This window comes from Dendropsophus ebraccatus, chromosome 5 (genome assembly GCF_027789765.1).
Source record: "Dendropsophus ebraccatus isolate aDenEbr1 chromosome 5, aDenEbr1.pat, whole genome shotgun sequence".
Classification (NCBI taxonomy): Eukaryota; Metazoa; Chordata; class Amphibia; order Anura; family Hylidae; genus Dendropsophus; species Dendropsophus ebraccatus.
This window is the reverse complement of record NC_091458.1, coordinates 62,878,155-62,895,412: the sequence shown is the minus strand read 5'-3', so window position 1 is coordinate 62,895,412 and position 17,258 is coordinate 62,878,155. Positions and strand designations below refer to the sequence as shown.

The 17,258-nt window shown below is 42.2% G+C and overlaps 1 protein-coding gene across 1 annotated transcript in view; it reads left to right on the top strand.

Moving 5' to 3' along the window:
• LOC138793617 (zinc finger E-box-binding homeobox protein zag-1-like) overlaps window positions 1-17,044 on the top strand; it is an 88,307-nt gene extending 71,263 nt beyond the window's left edge. The window contains exons 3-7 of the mRNA XM_069972269.1: window positions 3,991-4,112; window positions 12,520-12,625; window positions 12,933-14,134; window positions 14,971-15,115; window positions 16,474-17,044. Of these exons, the coding sequence (XP_069828370.1) occupies window positions 3,991-4,112; window positions 12,520-12,625; window positions 12,933-14,134; window positions 14,971-15,115; window positions 16,474-16,760 (1,862 nt within the window). The 3' untranslated portion in view covers window positions 16,761-17,044. The remainder of the gene's footprint in view (window positions 1-3,990; window positions 4,113-12,519; window positions 12,626-12,932; window positions 14,135-14,970; window positions 15,116-16,473) is intronic.
• The last annotated feature ends 214 nt before the right edge of the window (window positions 17,045-17,258 follow it).

The window sequence follows — 17,258 nt, the reverse complement described above, 5'->3', positions numbered from 1 at the left end:
CACAGTGTCATTACCATTACTACCTCTAGGTGTGAAAGCTATTTTGCATATCCATTCTTGCCAGCATTCCCAGTGGAGCAGCAATGGTCTGTAAGTCTCCACAGGTCTTTATGATGCACTCTGCTTAAAGGTCTTACCTTCCTCCTTGGCACCGCTCTGGTGCAGTTAGTCTTTTGCTACATGGTCCGGTAAGACCGTTAGGAGTACTGAGGCACTCGTTAGGAGCACTGCCTGCCCCCAGAGCACTGATCAGGCCTGCCTTTGGGCCAGCCCGCTCCATTATCATTGGAGAGGGCGGGCAGGCTGGGGGCAGATGGGCATGATGGAGGCAGGCAGTGCTCCAAACGGGTGCTCCAGTGCTCCTAACAGTCTTACCAGACCGTGGAGACTAACTGCGCAGAGGATGAAGGTAAAAGACATACATTCATCACTGGCACCTACTGTGCAGTAGGGATATATAATATAACCTGCTGATAGTTCCCCTTTAAGGAGAACTAGTATCCCTCGAACCTACCTCTACCTAAATCGGCCCTTCAACTGTTGTGAAACTGCAATTCCTATCATGTATGGACAGCAAAAACTTTGGATCAGCTGGAGGACCAAAGGTTCCCAGCCGGCCTAAATGAAATAAAACATGTAAGTGTAAAAATTGCTCAGTGATACTAACAAAGTCATCAGAAGATTCCCATGGCCAAAATGCATTCTGTTTTGGATGCAGAAACATGCAGAATTTTCATGTCCAAAGCACTGCATCACACAGCCCAGAATCCTCATTGACTCCAAAGGGAAAGGGTCAAAACAATAAGGATACAACCGCAACCACGGACAATTTTAGGGCCCATTGAAGTGAATGTGATTTCACATGATCCGTGCTGTGACCCGCACCACGAAAAATTAGGAGGACATGTCCTAGTGCGGATCACTGCCTGGCCGCAGAGATGACAGGAGAGCATGATGTGCTCTCCTGTCATCTCATCTACTACTCACCTACTCCCCGCACTGACCAGCTTCATCTTCACCAGAAGAGGCCTGGACTACTTTGCTTTCTCCTGGCAGCGTAGTCCAGGCCACTTCCGGTGAGCGCTTGTAGCCGGTCAGCACGGGGGAATAGGTGAGTAGTAGATGAGATGACAGGAGAGCACATCATGCTGTCCTGTCATCTCTGCGGTGGGGGGGGGGGGATCTGTGCCAGGAACGGGTGGGCAAAAGAGGAGCCCGTGGAGCCACATTGAAGAGTCTCAAACACAGGACTATCCAGATATCCCTCCGGGAAGGACCCAGCCAAGGGGCAGCTCCTACAGATGAAGAACGGGTGGGGGCTCCGGCCAGGGGATGCGTGCAGCGATCCTTATCCGGATTGTGGCACGGATAGTGTGAATGAGCCCTTAGTGATGAGCAAAAATCTGCACTATAGTACTCATTAACCTCATCATGAAAAATCAGGTGCCAGCTGTCCGTTATATAGTTCTGACCCAGATGCCTAATTTGATGTTACAAAACTCTGAAGCTACAAACAGAGGGAGGGCTGAGGCTCTAGTGTGGTTTGTATTACAACAAGAAATAGCAGCATTTTGTGTTATTTCCCAGGGCCCACACACTTCTAGCAGAGGCCTCTAACAGTAAAAAGAACTGCAGATTGAATCAGAGCTACAGAAGCACATACGTTGGAACAAGATCAATGTCCTTTTATGTTCAAAAATGATAAGAAATGATTCTGCATTTTTTGTTATCATTATGACACAGTAGTTGAACTTTCTGAACAATCCTTATAGTGTATAAAAAAAATAAAAAGAACACAGCCAAACTGGTCCTTCATATAAAAAGACTTCTGTTCTCATAGTATGTATGAATATCAGGTGATGGGAGTGAATTTACAGTCAGGGAGTGTGAATGTTTTACATTGAGGAGCGTTTATGCCTAATGGTGTTGGCACTAGCCATTAAGGCCATAACCATACTGGCACTAGCCATCAAGGCCATAACCATACTTACTAAATAGCTAATAACTAGAGATGAGCGAACCTCGAGCATGCTCGAGTGCATCCGAACCTGAACGTTCGGCATTTGATTAGCTGTGGCTGCTGAAGTTGGATAAAGCCCTAAGGCTATGTGGAAAACATAAATATAGTCATTGGCTGTATCCATCTTTTCCAGACAACCTGAGAGCTTTATCCAACTTCAGTAGCCCCAGCTAATCAAATACCGAACGTTGAGGTTCGGATGGACTCGAAACCGAACCTGGTTCGCTCATCTCTACTAATAAATAAAAACACTACCCGGCCAGTGATTGGCTGAGTGGTCTGACAGCTCAGTCACGCCACACCGAAGCTGATGCCGCGGAACCCGGGGAGGAAGACGGAGCGGAAGAGAAGCCCTTCTGTGTATACTGTGTATACTGCTTCTCAAATCGTCGGTTGCCCACCGCGCACAGCTATTCCACGCAGCGATGCGCGGGTGGTGACCGATGATTTTAGGTTTGGGCTGATCATTTTCTCTATTCTACTGGGCGATAATCGGACGATTTGGGCCAATTCGGCCAATTATCGCTCCATGGAATAGGCCCCTAAGCTGGGCGACTATAGAGGCCCTCTAAACTTTTAGGATTGAGACAAAGGAGCTCTGACACAGCACAGGGCGGGTGGGGCACTCGTCTTTCTTCCAGATCCTGAGGTAACTGCTGCAGATCTAACAAAAACCACCTGTATATACTGGTACCTCAGTGTAATCCCACCAATAGGAACATTTTTACTGAGCAGACGTGTAAATAAACTGATGAGGAGATGGGACAGAACAGCAACAGGCCAGCAACCAAACTAATGCATGTCTTCTATTGGACATCGCTTAACCAACCAGATGTAGCATTCTGTAAACCATAACTCAATAGAGAGGGGAGGGGGAAAAGCAAACACAGAAATAACTGGATAATACATATTATTTAAAAATGGCCAGGCTAGGCACCATCATGAGGGGCATTTGCTTATGACTCCTATGCCCCTCCTCAGGCTTAGTGGTGGACACTGGGGGCAGGGCATAGTCACATGCTTCACCATGTCTGCCATCTTATGGACAGACTCACCACAGATGTTATTCAACTCACCATTATTCCTCAGGGTGTCACGTATCAATCACTGGAGACGCCACCTCCTGAATGTCCACAATTCCAATAAATATACTGGCGCGTAAATGCGTTTTCAAACACTTCTTAAGTTATTAAGAATACTTCTTAAGTATTAAATTTAATACCATTTGCGTGGTTACGCCAATTACTGGCCTCCCGTCCGAAATGGAGGTCTCTGCAGCTTAAGAACACAAGGACTTTAGCAGCGTCCATGCTGGGCGTGAAGACGGAGCCCCTTTATGGTGCGTTCACACCTACAGGATCTGCAGCTGAATTTCGGCAGCAGATTTCATTTAAATAACTGAACACAGCATCAAATCTGCTGCAGATCTGCTGCAGATCCTGTAGGTGTGAACGCACCCTTAATGTGTTTGCACTTGTGGGTGTCGGGATATTTTGGACTTTTGGACTAAAGTTGGATTGAAACATAAATCTGTGAAATTATAATGTGAAATTTAACACAACTTAGGAAGTGTTTGAAAATGCATTTACATGTCAGTATATTTATTAGAATTGCAGACTCACCACAGAGCGGGGCAGCACAGCCTAGAGGAGGGGAGTCTTATTTTAGTTCTATGAGTGTCAAAAGGAGTTGCTGACAGTAGGTAAGTGTACACTTACTAATACTGTGCACTAAACAATTTTACTATAAAGTGGCCAACCCCTTTAAGTTTACTTCACTCTGACTATTAAATGAATTGTTAGACAAGCTTTAAACCCACATATCTTGGTAACGGGAGGGCAAATCAAGAAACTGTAAAAATGTGGACATGTATATAAACATCTGCAGCAGGGAGAGAAAAGATCTAAATTCATGCCATTATTCATTTAATTGTCTACAGATTGTTTCACATACTGTGATTGTTTTTTAAGGATCCGACCTAAAATCTTGTGGTCACTGTGGAAAGGATTACAGCTCAAAGCGCAATGACTCACATACTGACTCCACTCTTAATGCTTGTCATTGCTTGGATGGTTCCCTGCAGGATCTTAAGGTATGGAAATCAATTATATGGCTTAAAAAGTTACTCCGACCAAGGGACATTTTTTTTACATATGCCTGGGGATGGGTTGTTTTAAAAAATATAAAGCACATTTACCTCTCTGAGTCCAACGCTACTGCCGATATCTTGGGAGCAACAGGATAGCGATGGCCACGATGGAGCCAGGGAGGTAAATCATTTTTTAAGACAATGCATCTCCTGGTACATGTTTAAAAAAAAAGTCCCTTCCCCGGAATAACCCTGTAGAGTGAATCTGTCAGGCGCAATTCATTTTTCAAACTGTTATTAGGTCAAATAGACACATGGTAGCTTTCATATATCTGTCTGTGCTTCCAGAAAATAGAAAATGCTTTTAATTTCCTGTGCAAAGCGTCAAAAAAGATTTCCTCATCTCCTAATCTGCTACAAGCTGTAACATCTCCTCACTCCCCCTCACATGCCTATTCCTGCTTGACGGACAGGCAGCTTGTAGCAGATGGGACTGTCTGCTTGAGGCTTGGGAAAGCCTCTTTGACACTTTGCACAGGAAAATAATCCCTTGTCTGGCCAGAACCACTTTTTGCAACATGCATGGGTTGGGGAGTGAGTAAAAAAAATAACATGTACCCCCCTGGCTCCCGCACTGCCACCTGTACTCCACAACTCTGGTCCCCATTGTGCTGATGCTTCTGGGTTCGGGAACGTGATGTAGCAGGTCAAATCAAACATTTAGTGGCAGAGGCAGGACACCGCACAATGGAGACCAGAGCAGCGGAGTACAGGCGGAATCGTGGGAGCCAGGGAGAGCCGGACAACCCCTTTAAAGGCCTATCAGAGTTAGGGTGCTAGGTTGATACAATAAAATACAGCATACACCCTGCTGACTCTGATTACTTACCTGCAGTTATGATGTGCCCAAACACACTGTGTCTAAGCACTAGCCTCAATACTCTTATGCCAACTACCGCTAAGGCCAGTGATTTGTTGCAAAGTGCCTTATGGACATTAACAGGATAACACTGACACATGTCTCAGTGATCACAAGTCCCTTCAAATTCCAAATCAACTACCAAATAATTTTAGTTAATGCAGACATATTACATCTACTTTACAGTTATTCACATATCCCCCTTTTCCTAGCATTAACTATTTACTTATGCACCAAAACGTGCACCAAAAAGGTGCTTTATTATTGAAAAGACCCTAGTAATATAGTTACATAATAATCCCTTAGATATTTCCATAGCGTGAATGATTCTTAAACTTTACAGTCACACAATGCAGCATAATCTTATATAACGTACAGATAATGAGACAGTGGCGGAAGGAAGCCACAGCTGAATAAAGTAATTGTACTTAGCACGTAAGGAGATGATATCTACAAGCATACAGTTATTTTCTCAAAAACATGATTATATTCCACCTTGTCCTGTTTGCTATGTGACATATAACCCCATGAATGTATATGTGGAAAAATAAGAACAGCCCATAAGGTTTTTTCTAATAGATGTAGTCATATATGAATATGATCTAAACTCATTATAATATGGATGGCATTGTGGCTAGAACGTTTACCTTTGTGTGGATGACCGGATCCAATCTTATCTATCATCTGTGATAGATAAAAAGAGCTTCTAAGTGATCTCTACAGAATAGGAAACTTCAGCTAATATTAGGCTTACTGGCCAGAATGATATATAATATAATATCATTTTAGCTCACAACATAGAGCAGTAGAATGGAAAATTAGTAAACGACACAACAATTCAAAAAATATGTTTAACATAAATACTTGATTTAAACAATAGGTCATTCTCTGATGGCATATCCCCTGATACATGGCATATCACGTTTTTGTAATTTAAAAAAATTATTACAATTAATTAATTGTATTAATTCTATTTATTAATTAATGATTACAATTAATATATTGTTTTATCAATATGTTCGCCTGTTTAAAAAAATGAAGAAAACTTTACATGGGTGACCTTATTTAATCACACTGCTGCTGAGAAAGACAGATAACAAGAGAAAGAGAAGTGACTTCTGTCACACAATTCATATGGAAACTGCACTATCATACTGTATATATACCTATGTAAATTTCTTTGTTGTCAAAATGAAACTACTATGGTAGAAGAAATATGTTGCACATGATGCTGTAATTTGACCTGTAAGTCATCAAGAAAAAAATAGTTAAATAGCCTTACAATACACAAAATATATACAAAACAGGAGTAGTAAACCTAGGAAGACAAGCCCTAAATGCCACTCAACATTAAAAACACTAAAATGTCATCCTTGGTCCAGCTGGCGTCCCAGCCAGGACTCAACACCCTACCTGACCCCAGACACAGCACATGAGTACAATGCAAGAAAAAATCCCCCAAACTATTACAAAAATAATGGGTAATGCAGTGACTGATAATGAAAATGAAAAGTGTACTGAAAACAATATCACCATGTGCGGTCCAGTAGTTGAAAGGAATGGTCTGGTAGGAGCAGCAAAAACATCCCACGCATTCCCCCGTACCCCGCTTCCTTAGGGATGACAACCTCAGACCTCCCTTAGGAAGCCAGGTACGGCGGAACGCGTGGGATGTTTTTGCTGCTCCTACCAGACTATTTCTTTCAACTACTGGACCGCACATGGTGATATTGTTTTCAGTACACTTTTCATTTTCATTATCAGTCACTGCATTACCCATTATTTTTGTAATAGTTTTGGGGATCTTTTTCTTGCATTTTACTCCTGTGCTGAGTCCGGGGTCAGGTAGGGTGTTGAGTCCGGGCTGAGACACCAGCTGGACCAAGGATGACATTTTAGTGTTTTTATTGTTGAGTGGCATTTAGGGCTTGTCTTCCTAGGTTTATTGCTCCTGTTTTGTTTATATTTTGTGTATTGTAAGGCTATTTAAATAAAGATTTGGGGGGAAATTATCAAACACGGTGTAAAGTGAAACTGTCTCGGTTGCCCCTAGCAACCAGATTCCACCTTTCATTCCTCACAGACTATTTGGAAAGTGAAAGGTGGAATCTGATTGGTTGTTAGGGGCAACCGAGACAGTTTCACTTTACACCATGTTTGATAAATCTCTGCCTTTTTTCTTTTTGTACATATGCTTTTTCTTCATAGTCCTTCTCTGTTTCTTATATGCATTGGTTTCGCACTCAGGTTATAGGGTGGTGCCTACTATACTCTCTGGTTTGGCATATTGGGTAATTTGGCCTTTATCTAATATATGGTGATATAATACTTTGGGGGACATTTATAAAGGAGTCTAATTTATGTGACTCTTCTACTGAGGACTGGTATGTATTTTGGGAAGTAGTAGACATAATTATTAGCTTTCCCCCCGGGGTAAAAGTCGGGCCCAGATGGGCTTCCCTTGCAATATTATAAAAAAAATACCAATCTACCCTACTCCCCTATCTAACCTCCACCTGTAACTCTCTCCTGCGGGGTTCTCCCTGGCAAAAACAAACACAAGAGGCCCATGTCACACAGATATCAAAGAAGGGTAAGGATCCACTTCAGTGTGGCAGTTACAGGCCAGTCCCCCTGTTAAAGGAGAACTCCAGGTAGAGGTTAAAAAAAAAAAAAAAGAACCTTCTGCAGAAGAAAATAGCATTACTTACCTATCTATACCAGTTTCGAAACTACCAAAAATCCATTTGCTTTAGGGGGTTTTGTTCTGTATTTTGTGGCTGTACTTCCTGGTTGAACAGTTGTACACAGTACTATAGGTTCCAGAATGCATTGCTTTACCTCAGCTGTTCATCACAGTCCCCTGCCATGCCCATTCCCCACCCAAAGCTGTTGCAGAACATCTAGGCTGTGTTCACACATTGCAGTTTCATTATGTTAATGATTTATATGCAGGACTTTAGCATTTCATTGTGTTCCTACCCACACAGCACACTGTTACTACCTGTAACACCACACGCATACGGTATTCTCTACCTGTAACACCACACAGCACTGTATTCTCTACCTGTAACACCAAACAGCACACTGTATTCTCTACCTGTAACACCACACAGCACGCTGTATTCTCTACCTGTAACACCACACAGCACACTGTATTCTCTACCTGTAACACCACACAGCACACTGTATTCTCTACCTGTAACACCACACAGCACACTGTTACTACCTGTAACACCACACAGCACACTGTATTCTCTACCTGTAACACCACACAGCACTGTATTCTCTACCTGTAACACCACACAGCACGCTGTATTCTCTACCTGTAACACCACACAGCACGCTGTATTCTCTACCTGTAACACCACACAGCACACTGTATTCTCTACCTGTAACACCACACAGCACACTGTATTCTCTACCTGTAACACCACACAGCACTGTATTCTCTACCTGTAACACCAAACAGCACACTGTATTCTCTACCTGTAACACCACACAGCACACTGTATTCTCTACCTGTAACACCACACAGCACACTGTTATTACCTGTAACACCACACGCATACGGTATTCTCTACCTGTAACACCACACAGCACTGTATTCTCTACCTGTAACACCAAACAGCACACTGTATTCTCTACCTGTAACACCACACCACACAGCACACTGTATTCTCTACCTGTAACACCACACAGCACACTGTATTCTCTACCTGTAACACCACACAGCACTGTATTCTCTACCTGTAACACCAAACAGCACACTGTATTCTCTGCCTGTAACACTGATGTTGGTATAAAGTAAAGAACTTTTTGAATTTAACTTTAATTTTTTTTCTTTTCATCTCCACGCACATATTATGATCAAGCACCTTTTATCTTTAAAGTTGAGCCCCGCAATAAGGACTTTATCCGCTATTATCTTACATAGGATATACTGTTTATGCCTTGTTTTTTTGTCCAGGTGGGATTGGCAGTTGCCAGCTCAGATCCTCTGTGCCGTTTAGCATCATTTAATTGTGTTACTGCATTTTTGTGCATACGCTGCAGTACTGCAATCACACTCCGACATGTGTGAACACAGACATAATTTCACTGCAGTGCTTTGCACAATCAGTGAAGTTGCAGCACCTGCTTTTGGCTGGTCAGAGATGGTAAATCACTTAGGGGGTTGGGGGATCCAGCCGTGCCTTCTGTGACATCACACCCTGCCCCCTGTCTGCATCATCAGCCTGTACTCCGCAAATACACACAATGTGAGCCAGAGGCATGGAAGATTTGTTTACTAAGGGGGGATAGCAGAAGGAGCAGGAGACAATGTGGATTGGCTCAGAGGCCATTTTTCTTCACTTCCTGAATTTCTATCAGCTACTAGTGTGACAGAACCGCACATATATGGTAATACATTATATAGACACATCTATATAACTTTTAATGTACTTTTAATAGAAAACAAGTTTTTCTTATGTGGCGTTCCCCTTCAAACTTGGACCTGAAAATCTGGGCCAAGCTTCTCTCCATGAGACTTCGCCCTCTGATTCCTTCATTGGTAGGGGAGAACCAGGCAGGTTTAAAAACTCTTTTAAGCTTAACTCTTTTAAGCAATCCATGAATCATGGCTCAACAAAACATTGTCTGTCCTTCTCGGAATAGACACCGAGAAGGCTTTTGATAGAGTAGCCTAGCCATTCATGAGAGCCTCTTTACAAAAATTTGGCCTTCCTGACCTTTTCATACAAGTTATATTTTCTTAATACAATCAACACCACACCAGACTAATTGTGAATGACATCCTCTCTCTTCCATTTCATATCCAGAATACAGGAGTGCCCCCTGTCCCCCACCTTATTTATCGTAGTTGTAGAAACACGATTGCGAAAGGTCTGACAGGCTCTAGAAATTGCGGGTTTATGAGTTTGCAATACCGAATTAAAAACACATGTATTTGCAGATTACTTTTTGTTCCTTATCACCGACCCCCTAGTTTCCCTTCCTCACATAGAGAAGATATTGCTAGACTTTAACAAAGTTTCCAATTTTAAAGTAAATTTTTCAAAATCAAAGCTCTTAAATATCTTACTTTCGGCTCAGTTAAATCATCTTTGCAACGGTCGTGTCCCTTCCAATGGGCATCCCACGCAATAAAATATTTGGGAGTTAAGATCTCTAACCAGTTTACAGACCTCTATCAACTCAATTATGTTCTGTTGATGGTGGAAATCACTAAACTTTTAAAGAACTATGACTTTCCAGTGATTTCCTGGTTGGGCAGAAAAAACTTTTTAAAGAAAATCCTTTACATATTGCAAATGGTCCCTATCTTCTTTCCGGTCACTTTCTTCCAAACAATACAAGGCCTGTTTTCACGCTTTTTATGGAGAAGTAAAAGACTCTGCACCTCACATGGACTACTGGTCCAACACCCAAAGAAGGAACTAGGACTAGGGACTAGGATAGGACTGCCTGACATCCAATCTTATTACAAGGCCATACACTTGGCTGGAATTGGCAGTACCTGCTTCTTCTGGCCCACACTCTGAAGCTGGACATAGCGCTGTCTTCCACTCTTCCTCCACATGACCTTTGGTTACCATCCTTAAGAACTATACTTATTGGATGAAAACTAAACCAGATATAGCTGCAGTGTATGAACGTCAGCATACAAGCATGCTCACTTTTTTACACCACATGCATATCTCTAAACATTTTAAGCAACCACTACCCGGGGATCTTACTGCTTTGGAAAATTTGTGTACTAAAGCCACAAAGAAGCCACTCCATTTCTTTCTTTAACCAGCTCGTCACTACCGCTCAGTCCCCTTTCAAGCCAGGCTTTATCTTGTCCTGGGAAAGTCGCAAACTACATTTTCTGAAGCAGATATCCACAATATCCTAGTCAACTGGCATGGGTTTTCTAGGTGTATTCTGCTACAAGAGAACCACTTTAAGGTCTTGTCGAGATGGTATAAGACACCGGAATTGTGATTTGGTTAAAAGTTAGCACCCTCCAATAAATGCTGGGGATGCTGGAGTCACACTGTCTTCTTGGGCCACATGGTGGAGCTGCCTCGCTACATACTGGAAGACGGTGGAAAGTGTCATAAATTTAGTGACCCACTCATCCCGCATCTAAATCCCTTATCCCACTGAAATGGAGGCAAACAGAACCACTTACCAAATCTGAATGGATAAACAAAGTTAACCAAAGCTGCAGATTAGAGAAGCACAGTTGGGCTAGCAGGTCTCATGACTTAAAAATTTGCCAACCCTGGCTGGAAGTATTCAGATCAAATCAATAAAAGGTGACACCAGTATATATGTTGCAGTGAAATGATAGAATCAGGAATTTGATCAAATCCAGGGAAATGATTAAATGACCACGCCGTTCCATCATTTCCCTGTAGAAAGTCAGGGATTTGATCAAATCCCTGACCCCTTTCAGGGAAATGATGGAATGAATTCTATCATTTCCCCTGCAATATAGAATTTGCTTACTGTATTTCCTCTCTGCTGCCCCAACCTGTCCGCTCTGCTCCCCGTCTGCCTCCGCCGACTCTATGCTCCCTGTTCCACTCATTTCCCCTACAACATGCCTCCTGCTCCCCCAGCCTGAACGCTCTGCTCCCCGTCCGCATCACCGCCATATGGCTGCCGGGAGGTGTGCCGCTCTGCTCCTCGTCTGCCTCTGGTCCTGTCCTCCCTGCCCTGCAACATGCCTCCTGCTCCCCCAGCCTGTTCGCTCTGCTCCCCGTCCGCCCCGCTGCCATATGCCTGCCGGGAGGTGTGCCGCTCTGCTCCCCGTCTGCCTCTGGTGCCATCCACCCCGCCGCCATATGCCTGCCAGGAGGTGTGCCACTCTGCTCCTCCGTCTGCCTTCTGTCCCGTCCTCCCCGCCGCCATTAGCCTGCCGGGAGGTGTGCCACTCTGCTTCCCTGTCTGCCATCATGCCTGCTAGGAGGTCCCGTCCGCCCAGCCGCCATATGCCTGCCGGGAGGTTTGCTGCTCTGCCTCCTCGTCCGCCAAACATAGAGCCAGGCGTCTCCTGACTCGTTCATTCATTCCATCATTTCCCTGAAAGGGGTCATGGATTTGATCAAATCCTTGACTTTCTTCAGGGAAATGATGGAACGGCTTGGTCATTTCATCATTTCTGGGGATTAGATCAAATCCCTGGATTCTATCATTTCATTGCAACATATAGATACAATAAAATCAGGTCATTTACAATAGGAGATGGTGAGATCTTACCCTATTCCCTACTTCCACAATGATCTATGCACATGTCACAGTTTATTCCTAAAAACATCTCCATACCAGTGAATAGGGTCTGCTTCAGTCTAATATGCCTATGTCTAGGAGCTTGCTGCAAAGCATATCTCCGAATGGTGTTGAAAAACATCTCAGGCAAGATGGCCCCTCAGATAACAATGCACTAAAATGAAATGAAAAATGTTTTTTGATATGCATGTTATCCTTTTTTTACAGACACCAGTGAACAATACAGCAGAAAACAGAAAATTTAAGTGTGTGGAATGTGGAAAATCATTCAAGTTTAAACATCATTTGAAAGAACACTTCCGGATACATAGCGGTAAGTGCCTGGAGTTTTCATTCATTCATTAATTTCAGTACACATCTCATCACAGCGTTCAATGACTACTTAAGAAACCCATACTGAACTTGTATTTACACAGTAAGCTGAGCTGCAATGTAATAATAATAGGGAGAGTAGTGCAGAAACCTGAGCCTATAGTGACACAGTAGGTGTGTTTCAGACTTCTTTAGCAACTTTTCAGACTACAAAGCAGATCCTATGAGCTATGTCATGATGAATCCTAGGTAAAGGGAACCATGCAGCCAACACTTAAAATAAATTATCTTTTTTTTTCTTTTTTTAGGTGAAAAACCCTATGAATGTTCCAAGTGCAAAAGAAGGTTCTCACACTCAGGGTCTTACAGTTCTCATTTAAACAACAGGAAATGCTTTCCCTCTAAAGACAGTAATTCCATGGCACCTCCATCGATGCATTTATGTTCTATCCCCGGAGAACTTGACTTTGTACAAAAGTACAGTGATCAGGTCAAACTGCAACACTCCCATAGTAAAAACTGGTTAATATACCATCCAGTTGCAGAACCTGCCCCAGACCCACATGTCACATGGTGTAGCCATGATTTTGATATTGCCCCTGGATCTTTTGAGAACGTTTCTTTTGACATGGCTTTGAGTCAGCAGTTGGAAAAGACGCCAGGACTTTGGCATTTTGGCAATGACTGTTGGAGGAATCTGCAACAAACCAGTTCTGACAGGTGGTCAGGAGATAATCTTAGGCAATGGGAATCTCTAAAGAAACAAGAAATCGACCACCAAAGTGCTAGTGTCACTCAGTGTAGAAAGTACCAACCAGAAACACTGGCTTCAAGTCGATTTTATGAAACAGAACCAAATGCAAGGTCCTTAGCTCTATACCACAGAGAGATGCCTATGGAAACTATAGTAAAGAATTCAGAAATATATACAAATACTCCACAAAGAAATCCCAAAACAGAGAACATAGGGACTGAAAAAGAAGAGCAGGCAACAAAAGTCATGGGATGGCACCAGTCTTTTTCTCCAAAATGTCCACAAGAACTGTTATCTCCTGCCTACAGACTGGAAACCTCGCAGCGCTGCAATTCAAGTCAATACTGTAGTCCAGAACAAATCAAGTCAAATTCCATAAAAACAGTTTATGCACTACCTGACAGTGTCCCAAACGAGCCTCAGATTGAGCCACTGGACTTATCTGTCCCAAAAATACATGCTAGTCCACATGTGAGGACACTTCTGAGTGACCAACCCTTGAAACGTGCAAATCATACATTTCAAAGTAAAGTTTCCAGGCCAGATTTATTCTCTCCTTACACCAAGCCACAGCTTGGCTCCCACAATTTGTCATGCATTTTGCCAGATGCATTACACAACTTCATTCAGAGTGGCTACCCATTTCTACATATTAACCACAGTTTCAGTGGACTGTCTTTTTGCCCCTTTATAAATTGCTTTTACGGGAACCAGCAAAATAACTTAGAAAGAAGAAGTGAAGACTTCACACAAATGGTGAGACACACTAGTTTTAAAAGCTGCTGGGTGGTCTCCAGCAGCTGCTTCCCACCCCATATGCTTGGCGTGACATGCCCCAGTGCAGAATAAACCTTTGCTGTATATTACCAAACTCTGGGGTTCAGGCAGTACAAAATACCTGTCAGGTTATCTATAATACCTGTCAGGTTATCTATAATGTATACCTCCAGAGGTGGAGGTACATTTATTTTGAATTCAGTGCCTGAATAGGCTTCCGGGCACTTGTTCTCCCGACCACATCTAACTATACCTAATGAGACAGAGTGTCCACTTCCAGTTGCACTTCCTAGCTACTGCATCTTTCGGACGACATTTTTCGGGCTACAAGCCACGTCTAAGCCCGAAACATGTTGGTCTATTGGACTATGGAGTCTTCATTTTATTATCAATAAAGACATTTGTATTGGAATCTCGGACTGGAGCTGGACATCCATCTTTTCTAGTAAACAAAGTGAATCGCTTTGTTCTCTTTCCAGCACGGAGTAGCACAGACTTCAAAAGGCAGCAGGCTGATAAGCAGTTTGCTAAGAAAACAAAGCGATTCACTTTGCTTGTACTGTAAATTCGCCCATGTCTAATTATGGTTTTATGTTGATATCATTTTTTTTAAACACTTTTCTAGTGACATGGTGTACCCCTTACAAAAATTCTTTAAATATCCATCAATGTAGATTACATTATCTCTGAAAAACTGGGTTTAGGGTGATGAAGAATAAGCATGCTTGGCTTGAAAGTACCAATTAATAGTGTATATATGCAGGGTGCTTTAAAGGTGTTTATTAAATCTTGTCTCCAATGTTTCATTCTTGAAGAATATCCCTGAGGAAGAGAAACAAACCGTAAGTGTACCACATAAGAAGACCAAGAAAGCCGAGAATGGCTTATATGCCTGTGATCAGTGTAATAAGAGTTTCCAGAAAAGCAGTTCTCTTCTACGTCATAAATATGAACATACAGGTAAGATTTGAAAAGGGGGTGAACATTATGCTTCCATCCTTAAGGCTATGTATATTTTCAATAGATACCGTTTCCACTTTATATTATGTTCTATGGTTAATTGGATCGTGGGCACACACAAAAGTGCTCGCATTGCAATTAACATGAAGTGATCTTCACCCAATCAGTATTGCAGTACCGGCTGGTTGAACATCACAGACAGCAGCCGTTCAGTGACATGGCCGTGTCACAGAAAGGATGCTGTTTTTACAGTGTCTGAACGTGGCCTAAAGCAGATTTTACCAAGCAAAGTTAGTAATCAAATGTGTACCACAGATATAATGAAAAGGTGCACAAATGTACAATTGTTTAGGTAAATAACTTACATCATTGTCTTATATTTCTTCTCCATTGATATGATCACTTCCTGGTTCCCTTTCTAAACTGTGACTGTGCAATGGGCCATGTAATGTTGCACATACATTCTAACAATCTTTCTTGCTTGCATGAGGGGTGTAAACTACTGATACTTCCTGGAACACCATGAAATTGCAGTTAAACAGAGCATGTATGACCTTCCTAATAGATAAAATAAGAAGGACATAATCAAGGACAGCAGGTTATTATAGAATTTTAGCCGCTAACCGAGCGAGTAGTGACAGTAATACTGACAGACAGCTTCCCCTGTATGGAACGGCATATACTGTATAAGAGACATGCTATGAAAAAATAAATATTAGGTACATGCTCATCTTTAAAATTCACCCTCTACTCATGCAGATGATCCCATGGTCCCGGTATACCTTGGCTGCAGTAATAGTATGTTATGCTTGACAATTGAACCTAGCAGCCAGTTATTGATGCCAGTATGGACACCACTTCATGGCTAATGCTTTGTCATGTTGAGTATAACATATCATCACAGTGGTTGTGAAAACAAAAGCTGTTAAGGGATTACCAATCCATTGGTGTGTGGTGAAGGTGATTTGAAAGGTGAGTATGGGCCTATTATTTTTTATTACACATTTTCAGATAACAGGTCACCAAACCTCTTTGAGAAAATTGTATGTACTGTGAACAGTAGGGATGAGCAAACTAACTTTGAGCATGTTCGTGTTCGTCTGAACCCAAACCATCGGCATTTGATTACTAGGGGCTGAAGTTAGATGCAGCCCTATGGCTGCCTGGAAAACATGTATACAGTCATGGGTCATAGGCTTTATCCAAGTTTTCCAGGGCTCCCAACTTCTTTAGCCAATCAAGTGTCGAGAATTCAAGTTTGGATGAACATGCTCGGAGTTCACTCATCTCTAGTAAACAGCTAGTATGCTTTTACTTCAACAATTAAATCTTCACCTTTTCTTCAATCTTATATCTAGGAAACAGACCACATCAATGTGAAGTTTGCAGCAAAGCCTTCAAACACAAGCATCACCTCATTGAGCATATTCGCCTACATTCAGGAGAAAAGCCGTACCGTTGTGATAAATGTGGCAAGAGGTTCTCCCATTCTGGGTCCTTCTCTCAGCATATGAATCATCGGTATTCTTACTGCCATAGAGATAATATAGAACCCCCTGAAAATAGTGAGATGACTTGGGAAAATGCATCTAACCAGTCTGGATTGCATTCTCCCGAAGAGCTGATGAATGTGGTGCAGATCTAATCCATTATAATGGGTATACAAAAAAGGCACTACAGGTATTGTATGAGGAAGACAACCAATCAATGTCCAAAAAAATCACATTCAAAATCAAATTCGGAGAGAAGAATCTGTCAAGATGCCTAATTATGGGACAAAAGGATCTCTGGGTCCTTTCAGACACAAGGGCCTAAGTTTAACTGCTACCTCTGCACCAACTATAGCTTATCCCCTGGCACGAAGCACTGTTTTACTCTTTTAGCATAACTTGCACTCATATTGTTAATGATATCTAAAGTATATTTCAAATTACCACTATAAGCAATATCAATAAACACACACATTTATATATAAAAATATCTTGGTGCTATTAATTGTTAAATACAAAAGTACTTGTCAGTAGTATCTTATACTAGTTTTAGTTTTTAGTTTTTAGTTTTTTTTGCTAACAAGCACACTTACTGCAACACAAGAAAAATCTAAAGTAAGAGAAAAATGGTGTAAAGGTATCCAGAACACAGC